Raw genomic sequence first — 23,943 nt, forward strand, 5'->3', positions numbered from 1 at the left:
TCACTGGTATTATTACCAACCTTTTAAATATGTACATACATATATATATATTTGTGTGAAAATAATTTAACCCCTTAAGGACACATGACATGTGTGACATGTCATGATTCCCTTTTATTCCAGAAGTTTGGTCCTTAAGGGGTTAAACAAAACTGCACCCATTAACTTTGTGTATTGCTACCTTCCTGCAGCTTGTTGGAGGTACTGTCAGATCATTTAAATGCAGAGATTGCAGCTGGAACCATTACATCAAAGCAAGATGCCATGGACTACATTACATGGACATACTTCTTCCGTCGACTTATGATGAACCCAACGTGAGTTGTCTTTAAGTAAACCTAATTTCTGGTTCAAACTTTAGAACTGGGGTCAGTGGTATATACCACATTTTTCATGTGGGCCTGCCATCAAAAAACATTAACATTAATCACATTAAGACTGCATGCCTAAAGAAATGTTGTTTTTTTCTAGACATGTAGAAATAGTACAGCATTGAGGTCTATGGACCCCACCAATTTTCTGCTGTAGCTGTCACTGGTGACGGCTGTTGGGATTGACACTTAGCCTCCACCCTGTGTCTTAAAAAATAAAGGTATCGTCATGAGCCAGAGGAGAAATACAGAGACAACATACTTCTTATTTTGTATATCTCTTGACTGGGTTGGTTTTCAGTGAAATTCCAATACAGTCAAAATGAGTATTTCCTAAAGAATCTATCTGTATGAAATATAAATTTGTGGGGAGGTGTGCTGCTTTAATCTAAAGTTGTTTTGGTGCTTAGAGTGTCCCTTTAACTAACCCTTTATTGCATCAGTGTTTTGTCACAGTGTGCAGTATGTTTTGGAGGCTGGGGGTGGGGGGTTGTTTTGTTTTCCCTGTTACGGGTTTTAGTACATGATCTACCCACTGAAACAACTGAGGACACACAAAACAAATGACTTGAAATACCTTGTAGATCATGTTTCAAATAAGTATCACACATGCATACTCTGAACCATGAACAAAGTTATACAAAGTATTTGTAGAGGTTGTTAAAAGTCTAGTACTGGAATGTTTGCCTTTAATACGTACCATGCTTCAGAATGTGTGAGGGCCATATTCTTATTTGCTTTAGCTGCTTTGTTGAACGTTTTCCAAAATGTTGAATATCTGTGCACTATTGTACGTGAAATGCAGTCTTAGCCGCTGGGGTTACACGGAGTAAGTGAGCTTGTGATTAGGAGAGTGGGATTGCTGGCAGGTGGTATAATGCACAGGAATGTTTCAAGCACTGAATAGGCTGCTAATGATACGCAGTGAATAGATTTGTATACACATATTGTCAGTTCATTTTGTAATGGAAAACCATCATCTTCACAACCACCTTTAATTTATGTAATAAATGCAAATAGTCAATAGCATGCATTCAAGTCTGTGTGTAAGGAAATCTCTGTCTCAGCAACTTTAAAATAAATGTATGTAAATCACAGTATTTGAAAGATAAATAACAGTGAAGTATTCTGAGGAAATAATGCTCTTCAGACAATTTGAAGACATCATGCACCTTCCAGGTTGCAGCCGAAGTTCCCTCCTAGCTACAGCTGCCTCAATTTATTCTGTCTTTCCCTCCTTACTCATATGGAAGATGAGGCTGGGAAGAGTGTTGAAATATGTCTCTCTCTTCTCAATGCATTTGCTTGGCATAGGAGTAAGGGGAACGGAAGAGCATGGGTGATAACAGCCAGTTACTGCGTATTGTGACACTGCTCAGGAGACTGAAGGTGGAAGGGTTTGTGCATGTCTGCAGTACCCTGAGATAGTATGTTTATTGCCGGAATACACACTTCACTGTTACATGTTTTTTTTAATTTATTTTTTATTATATTCTTGGGTTTGGGGTTAGTGATGGAGTTACTATAGTATAGGGATTGATGTTACGTAATAGCCGAGAGGAGGAAGACCAGTTCAGTCTCTCTTTTTGAGAGAGAGAATGGAAATGCATAACGTTAAAGCATTTCAAATTCCTCAAGTGCTTTATATATCTGGAGTCTGTCGTATTTATGTATTTCATATACATATTTCAGTAGTACTCAGCCCTTCTATAAAACTTTACTGAACACCTCCCCAGCTGTCAATCTCCTGATGCATTCACGCTATGCTAGTTGGAGACAATTCCCCTGGTGCCACCAACAAGTCAGTAAAGCAGGTCAGGCTTATCCCACTAAAAGGAGGATGGTTGGGAGGCCTGTAAAAGCATATTGCGACTTGCCCATTATAAAAGTGGGACGACATATTTTTTCAGATGTCTTCGCTTTGTAGTCACAGCAAATCAGAGCAAACACACACACATTAAATTTACATGTGAAACACATGGTGATGAGGTCGGTCAGCACCAACATTACTGCAATGAGACGTGTGCAAATATGGTATAGGAAGCCTAGTCACTATCCCATCAAAAACAAGTCACTCACTACAAGTAATATTAACCCCCTGTAACACAAGCAGTCTGCATGATTGACTATGAACCACAACAGGTCCTTTACAGAGAAAACAGTGCCTCTCCTCCACATTGCAAATGGCAAATTAAAACTTACTGTATTGCAGTACTAAGTCTTAGTACATTGCAGTACTAAGTCTGCCCTTAGTGGCTGTCTACCAGACAGCCACTGGGGGCTCTTCCGGAATAGTAACAGACTTTTGGTCTGTTATCTAACGCTGGACGTCCTCACGCTCTGCATGAGGACCTCCGGCGTCAGATTTTTTCCTATAGGAAAGCTTTGATACAATGCTTTCCTATGGGGAGGTCTAATGCACACGCGGCATTTGCCACGCATGCAAATTAGACCCCGCTCTCTGTGGGAAGTAGGAGTTGTCAGAGCTTTGACCCAGTGCCGAGGGACATCGGCGCTAGGATACGGTAAGTAAATAAAGGGTTTTCGACCCTTTATTTCCCAGGGAGGAGGGAGGGGGCACGAGGCAGAGGGATCGGTAGTGCCAGCAATACAGCTTTAATTCTTACTACCTAGTTTTTAGTTAATTCTTACTACCTAGTTTGTGCAGCAGAGATTACAGTGTTCTTTCTTACCTTCTCTTTGGGGTGAATTAAAAAGACATTTGTCCATGCACATATAAAGCTGAAAAAGCTCAGCTTTGCTCAAACAAACCTCCAACTAAATTGACCTGATCATGTTTCAACACACAAGGCACAAACACACTTACAGGGTTATTCACTAAATTCCAATTTTTGTGAAAACAACAGAATGGTAAAGTTGTAGATACGGCTGAGCTGGAAATTTTTTCCAGATCAGCTATTTTAGCATTTGGATTTAATTTGTGAAAATGCTGACTTTATTGTGTCAAAGTAAACTGCTAGTGCTAGGGATGGAAGATCAGATACATTTGAATCTTCTTTCAGTGCTTTATTAAAGGGACACTATAGTCACCAGAACAACTACAGCTTATTGAATTTGTTCTGGTGAAAATGCAGTGTTTACATTACAGCCTAGTGATAACTTCACTGGCCACTCATCAGATAGCTGTTAGAAATCCTTCCTGGGTCATGGCTGCCTAAAATTGTGCCCCTGATGTGCCTCAGTCTCAGCCAATCCTATGGGGAAGCACTGTGATCTGATCAGGTCACCACTTTTGATGATGTCAGCAGACTGCTTGTTTTTCTGAGACAAACAGCATGCAGAGTTACAGCTTCAGGCTTGAATACAGTAAGATTTTGCTATATTTATGGAGGCATGAGGGGCTCAGGGGGCCAAAATGGTGGTTTTAACACTATAGGGTCAGGAATGTATCTGTGACTGCTAGGCCCCCTACCAGAAGCAGATACGCTGCACCAGTTGGCAGTGCTGCTTAGGAGTGGGTAGCTCCTCATCGCCAGAGGCCAGATATCCCACCCTTCACCGCATATCTTGGCATCAAGTGGATGTCGCAGGATTTTGCCCCCAACAGTTTATCGAGATGTTTCTCAGCGTTGATGTATTGGGGAATATTGTCACCCCAAACTAATTTATATACCCAAAGAATATATGGTATAAAATATATACCAATGAGTGCTATATAAATATAAAATAATGGAGGGGTCCACTTACCCCATCAATTGAGTGTAATAACACACTTAGGAATATACATTTGGAGGTACCGTATATACTCGAGTATAAGCCGAGTTTTTCAGCACATTTTTTGTGCTGAAAAACCCCAACTCGGCTTATACTCGAGTCAATTGTCTGTATTATGGCAATTTGCATTGCCATAATACAGACAGGGGGCTGTGGGGGCTGCAGAGAGTTTACTTACCTCTCCAGCAGCTCCTGTCAGCCCCCTCCGCCTCCGCGCCGGTCCGTTCAGCACCTCTGTCAGCTCCCAGTGTAAGTCTCGCGAGAGCCGCGGGGTCATAGACTTACACTGTGAGCTGGCAGAGGGAGCTGACCGGACCGGCGCGGAGGGAGCTGACAGGAGCTGCAGGAGAGGTAAGTAAGAGCTCTACCAGCCCCCCTCCTACACAGTGCCCATCCACTGGACCACCAGGGAGTGAGAGCCCCCCTCCCTGCCATGTATCAAGCAGGGAGGGGGGACGATTTTTTTTTTAATAATAATAAAATAAAATAAAAAATTATATCTAAATAAAATAAAAAATAATAATAAAAAATAATAACAAAAATTTATTAAAATAATTAAAAAAAAATAATAATAAAATTGCCCACCCCCCACCAAGGCTCTGCATCACACACACACACACTGCACTCATATACACACACACACTGCATTCATACACACACACACTGCATTCATACACACACACTGCACTCATACACACACACACTGCACTCATACACACACACACTGCACTCATACACACACACTGCACTCATACACACACACTGCATTCATACACACACACACTGCACTCATACACACACACACACACACTGCACTCATACACACACACTGCACTCATACACACACACTGCACTCATACACACACACACACACTGGACTCATACACACACACACTGCACACATACACACACACACACGCTGCACTCATATACACACACGCTGCACTCATACACACGCTGCACTCATACACACACTGCATTCATTATATACACACACTGTAAATAAATATTCAACTAATATAATTTTTTTAGGATCTAATTTTATTTAGAAATTTACCAGGAGATGCTGCATTTCCCACCCTAGTCTTATAAACGAGTCAATAAGTTTTCCCAGTTTTTTGGGGTAAAATTAGGGGCCTCGGCTTATATTCGGGTCGGCTTATACTCGAGTATATACGGTACATATAAAAAGAAGAAAAAAAACAGATATATAGTGCAGATGGTCTTGGACAGTGATGGATGGTAAAGTGAATACCTAGAACCACTCACATGGTCTGGAGCCTATGTAGTATTGGCTCCGTAAAATAAACCTTTTTGCCCTTTGGGCAGCAACACACCACTTCCTCAATGATGTTCCTCCAAAGATACAGAAAAGAGAAGAAAAAGACCAGATGAAGTACTGTGCAAAATTGCAGTTGATATACTTATGGTAAGTATTACTCTTACCTTTTTAAGAGCCTTCAGTTCCTGGCTCTAAAGATGATCAGCAGTGTGCCAATTTCTTGGGATAACACTCCCCAATAAGGTTGATAGATTGTTTATCCCTATTGAAGCCCAACTGCTGTGGATGCAATATGTCTGGGGAAAAAAGGTTTGTTATTCACTGGAAAGAAATCCTGACAGAAGTTTAGATCTTGGTTATTTTTCAGTGGCGGCTGATGTAGTTTTAGGATAGTGGTGCGCCACCATCGTAAATTCCCAGAATTTTACTCTCATACACTACAGAGATACTCATACAATACAGAGAGCTGAGCATAAAACAGAGATGCTCATTCAATAAAACAAGCTGGGCACAACATAAAGATATCTAAAAAAAATACATAGAGGTGAGTACAATACAGAGATATTAATACAATACACCATACCACAAACATAGCTGAGAAAAAAAAGTAGAGATATAATACACAGAGCTGGGCAGACTACAAAGATACCCGTACAACAGGTAGATCTGAGTAAAATACAGAGAAATAACATATAGAGCTGGGCAGAGATACTTATAACTATGCCACACAGCCAGGATAACTATGATGGATTACACAGAGCTGCAATGCAGAAGTCTCCACACAGTACATGTCTATGTATAATGCTGCAGCTCTCTGTCTATGTTATCTAAGCTCTCCCAACATGAGCTTCAGTAGGGCTTCTGCTTTAATAACTCCAGCTTCCCATTAAATATTGCTGTAGTGATGTCACATGTCAAATACTCCATGGTTCAAGCATCAAGATACTGATAGACTCTTACCATGTCACCTACTCCTGACGCATAATATTCATATTTTCTGTCAGTGCTCTCATGGTTAAATCAGCAGGATATTGATAGATGTCTTATTACCTTTTCAGCTGTCAATAATATTAATCTGCAGTGGTAAAATGGAGCCAAGAAGCAGCTGACTTGGTTAACAGAATTAATAATCATTACAGATTAAAACAGATTGAAATAAGAATCAGAAGAGTCCTCAGAGTCACAGCCCCGGTCCTCCAGTTTGAAGCTTCGCAACTTTTCAACTTGCCACATCATGAGTATTTCAGGTTTCAGCTGTAGAGTGACTGAGCACTTTAAAGAAAATGGTGGCTATGTGCAATAGGAATTATTAAAACTATTAGTGACAGAGATCCCAATGCTCTGTGTCAGAAATGCCCCCATACCCTTTTCACCCCGGGACTTCCCTGGCTTTATACATATAAATTATATATTTGCATACATTCCCTTGCTTAATCAGCCCTCAGGCAGTCACTGGGGGTATTGGGGAAAATAAATAGGTATTATTCACTCACATTTAGCAGTGGTCTGGAGCTGCTGCTGCTGTTCTCTTTCTGTCTTAATTCCAAGATGGCGTCTTGCTTCTCTCTCCTGTGGGCACTGTAATTCCACCCACTGGCGCTATGAACCACTCATGCCTCACCCTGAATAGAGAGGCCAATAGCATTCCTCCACTCATGGGCACCTGTGTGTACTGCCCTAATGGAAACTCAATGGAAATTCCTTAAATTCCTTCTATTTCTTCTTTTTTCTTCTTTTGTAAATGTAATTTTTATTGGTTTCAAATTGACAAGAGAAATAAGGTAGATGCATGTGGTTTCTGGACTCGCAGGTCCACCGCATATCAAGGCAATAGGAGATTAACAAGTTCTGGTATGTGCATTTCCAGGTGGGCTCGCAGGCCCTCTGTGGTTGAAGGACACGCAGGTCCCATGGGCATGAACCACTTGGTAGCTGTCTTATTAGGGTCTCTGGATCCTCTGTTCAATATGTCTCGTTTGGTTGGTCGTGTTCTGGCTGTGTTCTAGTGGGTGGAACCAGTGTGGTGCAGGTTAGTCCCTGCTGTGTGGCCTGTGTTATGATAAGTTTGCCCGGGTCGGTCACGGGAGGGGCTTGTGGTGTTCCCCTCGTGTCTCTTGGTGGTTTGTCCTGTGTGTTGGGAACACAGTCGCTTGTGGGGTTCCTGTGGTTGTGGTCTCCCGTGTTTCCCCGTACTGGGCGATTTCCTGCATGGTTCCAGCTGTCCCGTTTGAGTCGTAGCATGTGGGTAGGGGTGTGGAGGTGTTGGGATGGTATAGGGGATTGGGGTGGGTGTTAGGGGGGTCGAGTCTTTGTCATTGTCTGGTGCCTGGGTTGCGTTGGGGACTGTGATCAGTCTCCGTCTTCGAGTCGTAGTCTGTCGGTGAAGTCTGGTTTTGTCGTCTTCAATAGCCAGTGGGTCCATGTGTTGAGGTATGTTTGTTGTGTGCCAGCTGCTGTGTGTTGTAGTTCTTCTAGGGATTGTAGTTCCTCCATGTGGGAGAACCAGATTCTCAGTGGTGGGGTAATAGGTTGCTTCCAGTATTATGGTACAGTCGATTTGGCTGTGTTCAGTATGCGTATTGTCAGGGATTTTTTGTATATGAACCTAGGTAACTTGGTATGGTGTAGCAACATTTCCGCAGGTCTAAAGGGGGGTGGGTCATCTGAGAAGAGTTGTAGTATTGTGTGAATCTCCTTCCAGAACGGGGTGATCTTACTGCATCCCCACCAAATGTGCAGAAGTGTGCCATTCTCCACTCCGCATCTCCAGCACAGCGGAGAGTGGTCTGGTGTGATCGCATGTAATGTCGTGGGTGTGCGGTACCAGAAGGTAAAAATGTTGTACGCTGTTTCCTGAGTCTTGCTGTAGCTGGAGCAGTGATGTGTAAGGTAGCAGATTGTCTCCCAGTCTGCCCTGGTAAGTGTGTGTCCCAGGGCCCCCTCCCACTTGCCCATGAAGCTTGGTTGTGTGGTTGGCGTGTGTGTCAGGAGCAAAGTGTATAGGAAGGATACCCTGTGGGCCAGTGGTTGTGGGTCTAGGCATTCTTCCTCAAATGTTGTGGGGCTCTTGTTAGTATCGCGCCCTGGGGGAGGGTTGCGATGTAGTGGCGTATCTGCCTGTATTTTAGTTGTCAGGAAGGTGCTGTCTGCATCTCCTCGAAGGTCGCTCAGCGTTTTGATGCCCTCTGGCTTATAAATGTGTCTGAGTCTGGGTACTGGGTCGTGTATTAGTGCTCAGTCAGTGATTAGTCAGTGGGAGCAGAGGCGATGGGTATGACGAGAGGTTGTGCACCCTTTCATGCGGTGCCACTCTTGTAGGGTGGCCCTCGTGTAGGGGGAGTGTGTTTGTGTCACCCTCCAAGTCTCTGGCGGCAGCCATGGTAATACCGCCACAGGGACTCCCGCCTCGCTCTCCTCAGCCTGTTTCCACAGTTTATGCACCCCTTCCTTGGACCATTCCATGATCCTCAGGAGGCGACAGGCCCTGTAGTATAAAGAGAAGTCTGGTAGTGCTAGGCCGCCCCTATCTTTCGGTTGGGTTAAGGTGGTGTGGCGTATCCTGGGTTGTTTCCCGTTCCATACGTATCGGCCTAGTGCTGTGCGGAGCGTGGTGAAAAATGTGCGGGGGAGGAAATTCATCTTGACCACCTGTATCCTGCCCAGCCAGGAGATGTGTGGATACGCCCAATCTCTCATCTCTGAGCGGAATTGTGTGTGTATCGGGGTGAAGTTTTCCCTGAATAGGTCGCCCTCTTTCCTTGTTAGCCAAATACCCAGATATCTAATTTTGTGTGTTGCCCATTGGAAGGTGTAGTGTTGGCGCATGGGAGACGCCCTGTGTTCTGGTACACTGACGTTGAGAATGTATGATTTTGAGAAATTGATTTTCAGGTTAGATATGGTACCAAAGTCGTGAAACTCTTTGAGTATTTTGGGGTGGGATACTTCTGGGTTAGTCACGTAGAAGAGCTGATCGCCTGCGTATGCCGCAATTTTGTGTTGGGTCGCCCCCACTGTCACTCCCCTGATGTCCGGGTTATTTCTTATGGCTAGCAAGAGTGGTTCCAGGGCAAGGACGAAGAGCAGCGGGGAAAAGGGGCATCCCTGGCGGGTGCCGTTCTGTATGTCGAATGCCGCCGACAAAGCTCCGTTAACCACTACCTGGGCGGAGGGCTGTGTGTATAGAGCCTCTATCCATCCTATGACCTTGGGGCCCAAGCCTGTGTGTGCTAGTGTTCTGAACATATACTTCCAGCTGACTCTGTCGAAGGCCTTCTCTGTGTCCGTCGACAGCAGGAGAATGCCCCCGTGGTCGCCCCTGCGTGAAGGTGCGCATGGTGTTGTCACGTGCCTCCCTTCCCATCACGAACCCCACCTGGTCAGGATGTACCAGTTTGGGTACGTGGGTCTGTAGTCTGGTGGCTAGGATTTTGGCCAGTAGTTTGAGGTCGCAGTTGAAGAGGGAAATGGGTCGGTAGCTCCCGCAGTGCTCCCCGTCCTTGCCCTCCTTGGGAGGATGGTGATGTGTGCCGCAAGGGATTGTTTGGGGAAGTGGTGGCCCTCACTGATGGCGTTGTAAGTGGGCACGAGTGGGGCATAGAGTATGTCCGCGAAGGTTTTGTAGTAGCACAGCGGCAGGCCGTCAGGGCCTTGACTTTTGCCTGGTTTTGTCTGTTTTATCGCCAAGGCCAGCTCTTCGGGTGTGATCGCCTCATCGAGAAGGTTCGCTGTGTCTCCGTCTAAAGTGGGTAGGGTTTGTGTGGCTAGGTAATTGTTTATGGTGTCCAGTAGGCGTTTTTCCGCGGCTTGTGACTGAGGTCGGGGTAGGGTGTACAGGTTCGCGTAGTATGTACGGATTATGTCCTGGATCTTCGTAGGTAGTCGGTGTAGCGTGTCTTTGTCTTCTCTGATGCGGTCTATGTATGTCTGCTGTCTGCGTTTGGCTAACATCCACGCAAGCAGTTTGCCGCTTTTGTTGCCATGTAGGGTGAAAACCGCTTTGTGTCTCAGCGCGTCTCTGTGGTGTCTCCTCTGGAGGATTCGAGTCAGGTCCCTACGTAGTGTAAGGAGCTTGTCCTGTAGCGTGTGAATCTGTTTGCCCTTGTTCAGGTTATCGTCTGTATTTCTGTGAGTAGCGCGTTCATCTCTGCCTCCCTTCGTTTTTTCAGGAGGGCGCCTTTTTGCAGGAAGTGACCCCGTACCACGCTCTTGTGTGCCTGAACATAGGATTGTTGGTGTCGTGTGTTCGGGTGTGTTGATGGTGAAATACTCGCTAAGGGTTGTGCTGATGTCGGATTTATATCAGGTAGCGTGAGTAGGTGTTCGTTTAGGCGCCATTTGGTCATCGTGGGTCTGTGTAGGGGGGATGTTATTGTGATCGACACTGGGGCGTGGTCAGACCACGTCGTCGTGCCGTGTTCCGCGTGCAGGACTAGTGTGACATGAAAAAATAGTCAATTCTGGTGTATGTGTTGTGAGGGTGGGAGAAGAACGTGTAATCTCTTTCATCGGGGTGATGGGCCCTCCAGAAATCCACTAGTTGTTGTTTAGAAAGCGGTGATTTGAGAGCGGCTAGGTGTTGGGCTGGGATGTGTGTGGCGCCTGTGGATGTGTCCCATCTCGGGTCCAAAGCCAGGTTGAAATCTCCCCCTAGTACTAGGATGCCCTCCGTGAATTTCCCCAGTAGGCGTAGCATTCGGGAGAGGAATCTGTAGTGTCTCTGGTTGGGGGCATATATGTTGGCAAATGTGTATGTTTGACCTGCGATTGTCCCTTTCACGAATATGTATCTTCCCTCCCAGTCTGTTTGTGTCTCCCTGTCTACGAAGGGGACCCTCTTATGCATGAGGATCGCGACCCCTCGGGCTTTGCCCTTGTGGTAGTCGCTGTAGTACCCCTTGGGGAATCTGTGATCGTGCAGTCTAGGACGAGCCCCGTCTTTGAAGTGGGTCTCTTGTAAGTAGACTATGGATGCCTTGAGAGCGTGGAACTCGCGTAGGTCTGTCGACCTCTTTTCAGGTTTGTTGAGCCCCTTTGCGTTGATGGATACTATTGTGAGGTTGGCTGGTGTGAGTGTCATGTTCAGTAACTGGTTGTGATTCGTGGTTTTCTGTCGCCAGGTGGCAGGGAGTGGGGGGGGAAGGTGAGGGATGAGTCGGGGGTAAGGTGTGAGGGTAATTGAGGTGTCCGCCGCCTAGGTGGCATTAGGGTTTTTGCATCAGGGTGTTTGTGTGGTCCTGAGCCTTACCGTGGGCCCAAGGACCCACTCACCTGGTTTTGACGCCTGTCCCGTGGGGGAGTAGGAGGAGGGCCGAGGTCTCCTGGCGGGTTGTGGCCGTGTGTGGATGGCCGCTCCCGGGTGGTACGTCCTGCGGTCTCCGCCTGTTCTGTACGGTCTGGTTCGGTCAGTCTCCCATGTCTCCCCTTTTGCGGCTCTTGTCGTGGTGGGGTGTCAGCTGTCCTCGCCAAAGGACGTGTGTATGGTTGGTCGTCACCCTGGGTGTATAACATTATAAAATACAAGTTAGTACTTAAACTTTAACGTTTATATTCGAACTAAGGATAGACAATGTTGCGGCTCGGCCGGCATGACCAGCAATGTTTTCAACAATAACATTAAAAAGAGAATAAGAATATAGTAAAATCAATAAATTCAGTAAGCACAGTATCTGTGAAGCCCCCACTGTGAGTTGCCTTTCATAAATGCGGGGGGGGGGGGCGGGGTGAGCGTATCGTGTCCCGTTCTTGCTACTCTGGATGTGGTTGCTAAGATGGGCTCTCCGTTTGCTGGTGTTAGTGTGGGATGTGGATCTCTGGGGTCAGCCCAGGTTCCCCTGCCTCCCCCGCATGTAAGCTGTTCCGCCCTGCTGGGCCTCGCCTGGCTCCCATCTCCTCCCCTCCCCCCCGCCCCTGTGCCCTGTCTGCAAGGTGCCCTTTAGGTCCCCGAGTGAGCCGGGCCCACGCCTCCCCTGCCCGCTCCCTGGACTCATCACGGGGTCTGTGTTAGGGGAAGCGGTTGCACGTGTCAGTCGGCCTTTTTACGTCGTCCTCCCCCTCCCGAGCATGAGAGCAAGCCTCCTGTCAATGTGTTCCTGGCCCCTTCCCCTATTTCCCCTTGAGCAGGTATGCTGGCTATGTGAGATGTGTGTGGTTTTGTCCATGGCGCCTATCAGACGTGTGTGGTAGATACTTGCGATTTGCTCGGAAGGTATAAGTCCGATAGTCCCTGGGTCTGGCCTGACCCGACCCTGTCTCGGCGGCTACCCCCGCCTGTGGCATAGGTCCCGCCTTGGCAGAGGTCGTCAGTTCTAAGGTGGTATGCGAGCGTTGCGACTAGGGGTTTTGCTCGGGTCGTCTTGTCTCTACGGAGGCTCCGGTCTTGTGAGTGCTGCAGGGAGTGAGTTCCCAGAGCATGGTCTGGTGGCAAGGGTAGGGTCCGTCGGATGGGGGCTGCAACTTTATAATGTGGAATGTCCCGGTCGTGCTTGGTGTGGGCCCCTCGCTTCCCGGGTGTGCTTCTCTGTATCAGGGTGTTATTGCTTGTGTGTGTCGTCCGCGTGCCAGGTCTGGGTTGGTAGTCCCCCTTAGACTTGTGCCCCCGAGGGCCTTGTCGCCTGCTGACAGGTGGTCCTCTGGATCTGTGGTCTGGTAGGTGGGTTCTGGGTTCCCGTGGCCGGTGTAAATAGTGCCAGTGGGTCTAGCCATTGCATGTGAGCGGGGGTCAGTTGGAGCTCCTCCGCTAGGTCATCTAGGTCTTTCCTGTCCCTGACGAGGAAGGTGCCTTTAGGGGTATGGACCTGCAGCCCAGTTGGGAAGCACCAGCGGTACCTTCATTTATTCGCCTGCAGTTGTTTGGTGAAGGGGCGTAAAGCCCGCCGGTATGCTAGTGATAGGTCGGGGTAGAGTTGTACCTCTGTGTTCTCTAGGTACACCCTAGAGTCCGAATCTCTGGCCCTCCTGAGTATTTCTTCCTTAAGTTGGAAGCTCAGTAAGCAGCACACTATATCTCGAGGTGGGCTCCCTTCTGGGCCTTTGGGCCGCACTGCTCTGTGGGCTTGCACAAATTCAATTGGGTCCTGTGGGGAGCGGCCTAGTATGTTGTTGAATAGGCCGGTCAGAGTGGCCTGAACTGGGGTGGCGTTGTCTATCTCCTCCGGCACTCCGCAAATTTTGATGTTTTGTCTTCTGCTCCGATTATCAAGATCCTCCATGTGATAGGCCATCTGTTGTAGTTGGAGGGTTCGGAGTGTCAGTGCGTCTGTGTTTGCGGTCTGCACCACAGACATGTGGTCGCAGTCCGCCTCGATTTGAGAGACCCTCTGATGAAGGCCGCGGAAGTCTTCCCTAATCGCCTGGAGCTCCGAGGAGATGGAGGCACGGAGCTCGGTGTTGGCCGCCTTCAGGTCGGCTTTTGTGGGTAAGTTGCGCAACATTTCAACCCAATCTGGGTGTGCCGTCGCGGGGGTTGCTGTGAGGGCTTCCGTCTGGGTCTCTTCGCCACGCGGGGAGGGGGTGAACAGGCCCTCCGAGGCCATCCAGTCGTTGGAGGCCTGCGGGTCGGTGTTTGCCAGGGCAAGTAGATATTGCTTCATGGAGGGGTGCGCAATCCTCCTGGGGGTGTCTGCTGGTTTAGTATGTTGCGATGATCGGTGTGTCTTTCCCATTTTCGGGGTGCTTTAGGCGAGGAATAGTGTGGAGCCTTTCAAGGGAGCTCAAGGTCTACGCCGCCATCTTCCTCGGCGTCCAGGCCACGCCCCCTCCCTTCTATTCCTTCTTAAAGAATATTAGGCGTGTTCAATACCTGCTGAAACTGTCTAAACAAAATGTGCAATAAAGGAAGTGTAAACATTAGATGACTCTTTACAGGAAGTGTTTAGGAAGGCTGTGCAAGTCACATGCAGGGAGGTGTGACTAGTGCTGCATAAACAAAGTGTTTGAATTCCTAAATAAGAGATTTTAGCAATTAGATATATGCTGAACAAGTGTGTCATTAAACTGTCATTCCTTGGAGTTTGGAGCCACTCAGTGTGAGTGGAGGGTCATCACTGGGGGTGGGAGGTTATGGGGTTTGAATAGACGCTTAGGAGGTCAGGAGAGTCTTACAATGGGGTAAGGGATAAATATATAAAGAGCAGTGTCATGGCATGCACACAAGTATTGGGAGAGAAAGGAGTAACACACAAGGAGGTAAGTGGGAAAGAAAAGATGCATTAGTTGAAGTGGAGAGTCAGAAGAGATACACAAGGGAATGCCGACAGATGTAAATGAAGGAGCAACACACAAATTAAATCAGTAGGTGCCAAATAACCGATGTACACCACTTATATATGCATTTTATCTTCAAATATGTTTTGTGTTCTCTGTATGTGCACTACATGTTTCTAAATGTGTTCTCTGTATGTGCACTACATGTTTCTAAATTAACTTAAATATCTCCAGTTAACTCGATTATTTATTACCAGTAGTTTATTTTCAGGTGATTGGGGTGTGCTCTGCTTCCCCTTAAGTTATCAAATATCTTATGTGTACAATTACTGCAAGCCTTACTCTTATGAAATTTTGATGGCTATATTAGCACGTACGAAAAAACAATAAAATAATTTTATCCACACCATTTACCCTCGTGCTACAGATGATAATAACAGTATAATTGTCTTGCAGTTTTTGAAGTTGTTTACATGTTATATACTTCTGTAATTTTTATGATACAGCGAAGCTTGTTATTCAAATCCCACTGGACTAGTGATATAAGTTAGACAGTCTCGCCCATGTGCTACAGGCTGTTAGTATAAAACTGCCTTTGACTTTCACACCTCTCAGGGGACGAGTAATTGTTGTGTTCAAACAGCCTGTAATTGTGATCCTGCTGGCTTTCTCAGTACGCTTCTGGCTATTAGAATCATTAAACAACTCAGCACCTGTTAACAACATTGTAAATATTCAACCCTGCTTGTATGCTAGTAGAGACCAATATAGAGAAGGCTGGCAGAGCCCAGCTTCATAAATTAGAGACTCTGACAAGTCAATTATTGTAAAACTGGGTTTCACTGTGAATTAAATGAAATAACATCCTGATAAAAATGGTAGGCTGTCTGTTTACAGCAAGGGCAGAATAATGACCGACTGATTGAATGTAGCGAGCCTGCATTGTCGTCATTCTTTAGCTGCAATTAATCGGTTTCAAAATTTAGTTCAGTATATTTTGTGAAAGCCTATTTAAAATTTCAGGAATATTTTATCAGTTTTTATTTTATTTTTTTCTCTTCGTGATACTTTTGTAATTTAAGACCTATATTAGTATTATGGTTTTTTTTTGTTTTTGTTTTTAAACAATAAGGGTTAATTTTAACAGGTCTATTGAACATATGAGTATATTGTTTTGGAACTGCACACAATGGGGGTTAAATATAAAAGCCTTGAATTCTGCCAAGTGGTCTAAAATATTAAATATGGGGCAATCGCCATAGAATCCACTAGAACCAACAGGCGCATTCCATTGCTGCATATTTGTAGACGACTTTTTTTGAACACGACACCTTTATACACAACCTCCATTGCCTCTATAACAATTATCATTGAGAAACACATTCTGCACAGTATAGCAGGCGTTATAGAATGTAGTTATCAAACATACAGACATTTAACTGGTTGAGAAAGTAAAGCTTAGAGGTGGGAGAGAGGTAAATAAAATTGAAGAGTAAGAACATGTAGGATAGGAAGCAAAACACCTGTGCCAGGTTTCATACTTTAACCCGTCTAGACCACACTCGGATTTAGGAGGCTAAACTGTTTATGTGACACATTTTTTCGCAATGCATGGTAATTGAGGTTAGGATTTCCAAATCTGAATGGCTTTTTTTTTTTTTTTTTTTTTTAAATGTTAGTTTAAGAGAAAAAAAAAAATGTGACCTAAAGGTTTTCTGGACGAACGATTCAGATCCTCAGGGCACATTTGCTAACTCAACCACACCTGTATTGTATTTATAACACCAGCAATTTATGTAATAATTTACATACTGCAGTCTGAAGAGGTGGTATAAGTGGACCTTAAGCATGAGCTTGCCACAAATTAAAATGTATATTTTATAAAACTGTATTTGTAATTTGTCAAGTATATTGTTAACATATAGAGACTAATATGAGACTCTCATATGATTATTGGTATTATTTATACCATCATGTCCTGCAACACTATAATTATATTTTATGCTTTATTTAAAATATATATTCTATACAAGATGATGTCCATTTCTTCTTTAAAATGTACATTTGTGCAGAAAGTTTGTATATAAATATCCATATTTAACATAAACGCTGCTGAGGCTAGGGTGAATATTTCCATATGCAATTGATATATTATTTCTCATAGATAAAATGTTCTTTTTTTTTGTTGAAAGACTTTAAGCATTAAACCAACTTTAGCTCAAAGAAGCAGTTTGGGTTTATAGATAACGTGCTGCGGAATAAGTTAATGCTATATAAATACTATTAACGGTAATAATTATAATAGACCATGCCCCTGCAGTCTCTCTGCTTATGTATGTGCCATTTAGGAGTTTAGTCACTTTTTGCCACCATGAACATCTCCTTGCATGTGACTTACACAGCCTCCATAAAAAAAAAAGTTTCATTTTTATAAAAGGAAATTTTTACTTAATTTGCAATAAGGGAAACTAAAAAAATCGTGATTATTCAGGAAGATTGTAGGAGGTATCAGCCAAAGGGTGATGTGGCAAGGGCTGCATAAGCAAAATTATTTAACTCTTAAATGGCAAGTTATTGACTTAATTCAGATCACTACTTTTCTTTCTCAGTCCTTAACATCTAAATTATTTCAAAATAATAAATTGTCTGAAGTTGCTAGTTGCACGGTTTAAGCCCAATATACAAAAAAAACAAACTAAGAATGTCCAGAGCGAGGTACAGACAAGGATAAGGCAAAGACGAAGTCAGGCAGCACAGTATCAAGCCAAAGGTTGGATATCAAATAGCAGACAGGAAACAACTTAAAAGGAACAAGGAGCACAGAATACTAAGCACAGGTATCAGGTGTGAGCAGGTTTAAATATGAGAAAATGGACACATCTCCTTGGTACTTCCCCTTAAGAATCCACATGATCGGCAGGTGCGCATCTAGTTTGATGATTGTGCAGGATCTTTAGGTCAGGCCTCAATGACTGGATGCGGCTCCAACTTCTTTTGGTTTGGTGCAGCATGGTCCTGCATTTTGGCAGCTTGGAATGGTGGAGGGAAGTGTCCGGCCGGGCAAGGTCATGACCGAATGATTATTTTTATTCTGAGTATTTCTAGATTGTATCCAAATATAGATGCATATGTGGTAAGGAAACAGCACGACCACAAACCACATACTTAAAAGGAGTTGACAGATAACCTCAATTTCTTTTATCCTTAAAATAAGATATAGTGGAATTCCAGTTCCACTAAATTAATAATTGGCTAGACTGGAATCACAAAGGAGCTAATAAAGAAAACAGAGGGAAGAATACCAATCAATCCCTAAAAATAAGGGATAGATCGGGTAATTCCACAGAAAACCCACTTATCCTCTAATGTGGGAATAACCCACTATAAGAACACAAGTAAAAGAAAAGTACGGACAGAAGTCCAAAGGAGAGGATAACAGAAAGGAGGAAGCCCTACCTTTAATAGTAGTAAGGATAAAAAAATAATAATTATAAAAGAAGCATATACCAAAAAGTGGAAGGGAACAGCCCAAAAAGGCTGCAATTAGTCAGTAAATTTAAACTGCTAATAAGACTACAGAGGTACTGCAATAATGTCAGCCTGCTCACACTGGTAAGTAAGGCTAGATGGGGTGATGTAGAGAAAAAAGTCTCACAAGCAAAAATGGGAGAGAGCCCCCTTCTCTCCCCTCCTGCAAGAATCCACAAAGCCAAATATAAGCAGAGAAGCCAGGCTGACCCTGAATTACCTTGGCACAGTGGAACATCCACTAATGCCTACCAAAGCCACTATCCCTTCCTCCACTAAGAAAAAACACACACTTAACTAACTAAAAGTCGTGCATAGTGCTACCTAGTGAATAAGGTGAAAAAAATAAACAAATAGCTCGATGCGCGTTTCGGTGTGTCAGCACGCCGTCATCAGGAGCATTATGTGTGAGCAGGCTGACATTATTGCAGTACCTCTGTAGCCTTATTAGCAGTTAAAATTTACTGACTAATTGCAGCCTTTTGGGGCTGTTCCCTTCCACTTTTTGGTATATGCTTCTTTTATAATTATTATTTTTTATCCTTAGTACTATTAAAGGTAGGGCTTCCTCCTTTCTGTTATCCTCTCCTTTGGACTTCTGTCCGTACTTTTCTTTTAGACTGGAATCACAGTTTCCTTATCCCCAAGCTACAATTAGCTTGGGGAACCAAGTAGAGTCACAAACTCAACACCTATTCATTGGTGCATAGGCTAGTTGCAGAGTAAAAGGGTCATCGCTAAATTTCAACACATCCACTTGTGATGGTGGAATAAAGAGTAATTTTGAAATATTTCTATTAGCGTTACAGTATTATTACTTTGCTGTTTAATTTAAAATTAGTGAAAGTCAAATCCAAATTTAGTTATCTTTAAGAATAGTTGAAATTTAATTCCATATTTAATTTCTACATTTGGCCAATATAAGCTTGCTTGCAACCTCAACGTGTTGGTTCTTGTCCCTTTCAGTTGGAATTGTAACTGCTCTCGGTGCTATTATGTTAAATAGCAAGCTATAATTTATCATCATTTAAATCATTTGTAGGAATGCTTAGATTTAAAACAAAAATTACAGCCCTGAAATTTGGATTTTTTTTATGTTTAGTGCAATTTGCATATAAGTCATCATGGCTTTGAAACTAGGATAGGGCATGGCTAGTAGGCTTGCTCTGTAGGCGTTGACATACAAATGTATTATGCAGAGACCACTCAGGTCCTCAGTCTCTGAAAACAAATAATTGACCAATACCTTTGTTGATTGTCACTTTTTTTGCTTTCCATGCTTTCTTCATATTGTTCCTTCCCAGATCGCTGCCACTACTGAAATTATTTGTTTTCATGTTATTCCTGCTTAGATTTAAATTCATGGATAATGTTCTTGAATTCAGATGTGTTGTTTTTTTTTAACTTTAAATTGCAAAACTTCTACAGAGTAAGAAAGATTCTGATTAGCAAAATGACTAGAAATTTCACGAGAAAAAAAAATTCAGAGAGAAAGTATAATACGTACAGCACAGAGGGAAACTATCCTTTATTTCCTTTTCTTGGCGAATTAGATTGATGCAGTTGGGGGAGTAGAGTAATATATGTAGAATGAAGCTGAAGTTGTTAAATCATAAAAGAAATCAGTGATTCTAATGCGTTTCAACTGGTGGCGAGTAGAGTGCACGGCGTATTATATCTGCCAGCTGTTCTTCATTACCAATTTTTAGATTACAGTTTTTCTTTTCAGAATTGTTTAAATGTGTTTGTTTATCATTTGAATAATATGTGTTTTTCTTTTGACAGCTATTACAACTTGGAAGATGTTGGCCATGAAACGATGAACAAGTTCCTTTCAAATCTTGTGGAGAAGTCCCTTATTGATCTGGAGTGCTCATACTGCATAGAGATAGCAGAGGTACCTTTACACATGTTTTCGGTTACATTGCGCTACATTAATGTGTTTGAATTGATTGATATGCACTGTTAGTCCAAGACAAAACAAATACTTTACTGAAATACGCAATTATTGTAATCCAGAAACTTTACCAACTGGATGACTTCCCGTTGTCTAAAAGTCTTCCAAAATTGAACTTTTTATTTTCCCTCCTCCGTACAGTCAACCTGTAATGCATCTCCCTGCATGTCCCCATGGAACACATATGACACCAACCCCCCAGCCTTTGGATAAGTTCTGATTCTGTGCTCTCCTTTTCTCCTCATATCTAGTCTGTCTCCAAGTCACATAGCTTTCACCTTAAAAACATTTCACTTTTTTGTGCCTATTTGACGCAAGATTCTATTAAGGTACTTGTTAAAGTGTTATCCCAAGCCTCATAACTTCTGCAGCCCACTGTAGTGTTTATGATGCAAGGAGTACTCTGGCACCATTTACCAGCAAGGGGGCAACCCAACGGTTTGCCTCTTACCTGAGGTCCTGCCAGACCAGGCCCGGACTGGCCATCGGGCACCCCGGGCAAATGCCCAGTGGGCCGCGGTGGCCAGGGGCCGGGGCCAGCAGGGGAGGTCCCATGATCTCCCCTGCCGGTCTATGCAGGGCCGGCACTATCCGAGACCTTAAATAGACCTGCGGCTGGGGAGAGAGGGAGAGGACCCGGTGGAGCTCTAACTTGCAGCTCCGCCGGGCTCCTCTCGCGAGATCCGGAGCGTTGCCATGGCAACGACCGGATCTCGCGAGAGTGAACTCTAGCCCGCAGGCTAGAGTTCACTCACCACCGGACCACCAGGGATCGTGTGATAGTGCGAGTGCCTCTCCCCCCACCTCTCAAGTACTACCGTGCCTGCCCCCCCCCTCCCAGACTAAAGGTAAGACGGGAGGGGGGGATATAATGCCTACTTAGATTTTTTCATTTGTTTATTTACCCCAACACACAATCCCTAACATTTACACACAGCACTCTCACACACATCACCCTCAGCACTATCACATACACACCATCCACAGCACTATAACATACATCACCCTCAGCACTCTCACACACATCATCCACAGCACTATCACATACACATTATCCACAGCACTATCACACATATCATCCACAGCACTATCACACTCAGCACTCTCACACACATCATCCACAGCACTATCACACTCAGCACTATCACAAAACACATCATACACAGCACTCTCACACACATCACACACAGCACTCTCACACACATCATCCACAGCACTATCACACTCAGCACTCTCTCACACACATCACACTCCGCACTATCACAAAACACATCATACACAGCACCCTCACACACAGCACCCTCACACACATTACCCATCATACACACATACTGCACCCCTAACATACACACAGAACCTCCCCAACACACTGCACCACACACATTCACAATACTTCCAAACATATGTATATATATAATATATGTATGTGTTTGTATATATGTATATATATATATATATATATATATATATATATACACACACATAAACAATACTTCCAAACATATGTATGTATGTTTATATATATATATATATATATATATATAATATATGTGTGTGTGTGTGTGTGTGTATATATATTTATACACACACACACACACACTACATTCCTGACATACACACTCTGGATCCCCTATACACACACTAGATTCCTTGTAAGCAAACACATACTACACCCCTAAACACACACACTCTACAAACACTACATCACCTATACACACACACACACACACACACACTATAGCCTGTATGCACACACTTGCTACATCCCCTATACACACATTCTCTACAGCCCCTAGCCGCATATGCATTACATTACACCACAAACACAATACGACTAAAACCGACCTTATTACACAATACCACACCAGAATCAGCTCACTCTATACCCACACACAATACCACAAGCAGGTTCCAAACACATGCACAATACTCTTTCCTGACATTTTTGTCTCCTGGTATCCATTTATAGAGACACCAGAGACAAGTTGCAAGGAAACACAGTGCAAGCATGTTATTAAATTTGCTTGCACTGTGCAGAACTAATACAGGGCTTTTTTCTCATGCTAGAGCTCTTTAGCAGAGCTCTGCGCATGGTCTGCCCTGGAAGAGCATTGAACCAACATGCTCACTTTGAGAGGGGGCGTGCTTGTCATTGGTGATGACAAAACACACCCTCTCTGCCCCGCCCCCTTCTTAGTGGGCCACTGTGATAGAAAAATGCCCGGGCCGAATTTTTATCCCAGTCCGGCCCTGTGCCAGACGCAGAATGTCCTTTATGAGAGCTGATGTGCATCCAGCTTCTGCAGAGCTTCAGATGCCCGATGCTGGTCCCACCATCCATTCTTAAAGGTTAAAATCTGTGTGTGCAGCGTTTTGCTATGAAAAGCTGCATGTACAGACTCCAAGCACCATGACCACTTCAAATCACTGAAATGATCATGATGCTCCGAGTAAACCTTTAATGAACTTCCCATTTTACACTTTGACTACAGCAACTCATTCCTCAATGTCTTTTTCACTACCCACATTGACCAACTACAATCTGTTATAAATGCTGCCGCCAGGCTTATATTCCTCACCCACTGATTTTCTCACACTTCACATCTTTGCCAGTCCTTACACCCCTTCACGTTTCCCTTGCTCAGTAATTGGATTTCTCTTTTCCTCCTGTGGAATACCCCACCTTGCCCTATGAGACTCTCCCCAGCCTCCAGTCCTTTTAGAAGTCTTTTAAATCTCATCTATCCTCTGACACATTGTCTTTCCTTTTGCGTTCCTTTACCCTGTCCTACTAGATAGTAAACTTAAGCAGGGTCTTTACTTGTTTTGTCTGGCAACTTTATATTGTTTTTCAATTATTTTTTGCTATGCCGGCCGTATGATTGTAAGCTACTGCAGAATATGTTGGCAATCTACTAATGACAATACACATAATGTATATAATGGAAGAAGAGTGTATAAGAAATGTGTGAAAGGCCACAAACATGTCAATGTTCATTTACAAAACGTAACTTTAGCTTTATACTTTTAGTAAGTTTTTTTTGTTTTTTTTTGTTAATACTGCAGTGGAACGTGCTTAAATTGGTAGAGAAACTGATGACTGAAATTGAGTGAGCAGTTCAATATTTAATCATTACTCAGAATCTAAAGGAACAGAAAGGTCACTTCAAAGCAAGATAAACTTCTGTAGTTTGGAGAAGTGTTTTAGACTAAATATGATCTCTAGAGCTTTGAAAATCAATATATTTCTAACTCATTTTACTTCAAAATGTAAAACATCTGGATTGAAAACCCTCCATAACAATATGCTAAATTGAGAGGATTGTTAAAATGCTAAAATGTATAAACTCATTTAAAGATGGTTTTGTCATATATGAAAATGTTTCCAGAAGTAGCAGTAACTTGACTACTGAACATTATTATATATCTGATGCTCAAAGCTGATTTATATTTAACCGTTTTTAAAAAAGGTTCCTTTTTTTCCATTTTTTTTCATATATCAGAATGTAAACACGTATGTTAACTGTAAACAAGCAGCCCATCATCCAGTAAGTTCTTCATTAGGTTAATTATACTGTCATAAATGAGACCCTGACAAACCACAACGTTTCTGCTGAGCATTGTAATATACCATCTTGGAATATAGATGTTGCTTCAGAGAAACTTCAGGCAAAAGCTTAACTATTTTTTTTATTTTTTGTGGAAATGTATATCAGTACCCAGTTCTTTCTATATGACCCACATTATGAACCATAAAAAAGACTTTTAACAGCATGCTTTATTTATTTATTTATTTTGTTCCCTTTCTTTCCTCTCTTCTGGGTTTAAGCTATAAACCCCCACCCCCCCCCCCCCCCTCCCACCCC

The 23,943-nt window shown here is 43.7% G+C and overlaps 1 protein-coding gene across 1 annotated transcript in view; it reads left to right on the forward strand.

The window, feature by feature from the left end:
* Positions 1-23,943, forward strand: part of ASCC3 (activating signal cointegrator 1 complex subunit 3) — a 647,451-nt gene that overhangs the window by 532,947 nt on the left and 90,561 nt on the right. The window contains exons 34-35 of the mRNA XM_063443555.1: positions 192-317; positions 19,906-20,017. Of these exons, the coding sequence (XP_063299625.1) occupies positions 192-317; positions 19,906-20,017 (238 nt within the window). The remainder of the gene's footprint in view (positions 1-191; positions 318-19,905; positions 20,018-23,943) is intronic.

This window comes from Pelobates fuscus, chromosome 2 (genome assembly GCF_036172605.1).
Source record: "Pelobates fuscus isolate aPelFus1 chromosome 2, aPelFus1.pri, whole genome shotgun sequence".
Taxonomy (NCBI): domain Eukaryota; kingdom Metazoa; phylum Chordata; class Amphibia; order Anura; family Pelobatidae; genus Pelobates; species Pelobates fuscus.